The 1,645-nt window shown below is 38.2% G+C and overlaps 1 protein-coding gene across 1 annotated transcript; it reads right to left on the bottom strand.

The window, feature by feature from the left end:
• Positions 1-298: 298 nt before the first annotated feature.
• On the bottom strand, positions 299-943 carry LOC149175939 (uncharacterized). The gene has a single exon (XM_089421299.1). It carries the CDS (start codon positions 941-943, stop codon positions 299-301), a length of 645 nt encoding a protein of 214 aa, XP_089277425.1.
• Between the last annotated feature and the right edge of the window lie 702 nt (positions 944-1,645).

The raw sequence follows: 1,645 nt of genomic DNA, 5'->3' as shown, positions 1-1,645 counted from the left end.
TGATGAAAAAATCTAGTGTTCCTTTCCCCCTCCCTGAGCCATTTTATTCTAGATTTCTGCTCCATAATACTTCTTCCTGCTTTCTCCTCTCCTCGAGTTTTCCTAAAATTATCCCTTCTTTTCTACTGCTTTCCTCTGTTCTCCCTTCATTTATTATCCTTTGTTGCAAAGCTTCCATTTCTTCTTACAGCTTCTGTTTTTCCTCCATGATATTTCCAAATTCTTCCTTGTTCCATTTCTTTATCTTTTCTTTTAAATCCTTAAGTTTAAGTTGGAAGGTATGCATTTTTCCTTTTCCCTATACTGTGCTTTGCGACCACCATTCTTCCAATTTTTCTAAGAATTCCGGGTGTCTAAGCCAGAATGCTTCAAATCTAAAGGGCTTCTTGCCAGGATTTGCCTTAATATCCACTTCCAATCTAATCGGCCAATGATCAGAGCCAAGAGATGGCATGATCTTTGCTTCTACGAATACATCTTTGTTCATGATTGTTTCTGATACTAAGAACCGGTCTAATCTGGATGCTATCTGATTTTTTCCCCCTCTCTTATTGTTCCATGTGTAGACTCCATTGATAGTTGGTAAATCAACCAGCCTCAGACCATCTATCATATCGTTGAACATTTCCATATATTGGTTTGTTTTCCTTAAACCTCCTTTTTTCTCTTTTAGGGACCGGATTACATTGAAATCTCCTCCAACAATCCATGCTGTCTCCGGGTGTAGCCTTCGAGTTGCTTGCAAATTTGTAATGAAATTTTCTCTGTCTCCCGGAGTATGAGGTCCATACACCCCAGAGATGATAACCTTTTCCTTTGTCCCCGCTATTCTTCCCATGCCTGTAAGGATTCTGGTCATACTGGTCCAACTCTCAAAAATTATCTCATTTGGGTTCCACAAAATTGCTATGCCTCCCGTTGAACCAATTGCATCCTGTCCCATGACTTCGTATTGGAGTTTACTAATTTTGATTATTCCTTCCATCCGCTACATGGTGATCTTTGTCTCTTGTAGAATCATGATGCTTGGTCTGTCTTTTTTTAACTTCTCTTTCATATATCTCTGTTTACACTTACTATTCAAACCCCTAATATTCCAGCTGATAATAATCATTTTAAACTTTTAGAGGAGTGGAAGAATACCTCAGAGAGAGGTATCACTTTACCCGAGTTTATCAATATTTCGCCAACTGTTTGTATCGTTTCATTCGTTGTTTTCCTCCCTCTTTTCCTGTTGCTTTTGCCAGTCCCGCCTATTCCAATCTGATCTTTTTCCTGTTCTCCTGATATGGTATCCTGTTTTTCCATATTCCCCACATTCCTTTCTTTATATTTTTGAAAAGCCTCCTTATATAGTTGTTTTTGGCTGTCTGGTATGAATCTTTCGTCTAAGTTTTTCCATTCCTGGATTAGTTGTCTCATAATTCTTTCTTCCTCTGCCTCATTTTCTTTCTGGTTTTCTGTTTCCATTTGGGATTGGTCCATTAGTATTTCTATCTTTTCAGTTGTTTGGCTTTCATTCATTTATCTTGTTCCTGCATCTTTTTCTCTGGTCTCCTTGATTATTTCCATGGGTTCATTTTCTGGATCTTCTTCCTCTACCACTTTCTCCTCATCCTCTTCATTGTTTTTCTGGAGGATTTTG

Source organism: Pinus tabuliformis, chromosome 4_1, assembly GCF_031772625.1.
Source record: "Pinus tabuliformis cultivar Carrire ecotype Pingquan chromosome 4_1, CPIR1, whole genome shotgun sequence".
Lineage (NCBI taxonomy): Eukaryota > Viridiplantae > Streptophyta > Pinopsida > Pinales > Pinaceae > Pinus > Pinus tabuliformis.
Note: the sequence above shows the minus strand (reverse complement) of the source record. Positions and strands in the feature narration are given on the sequence as shown.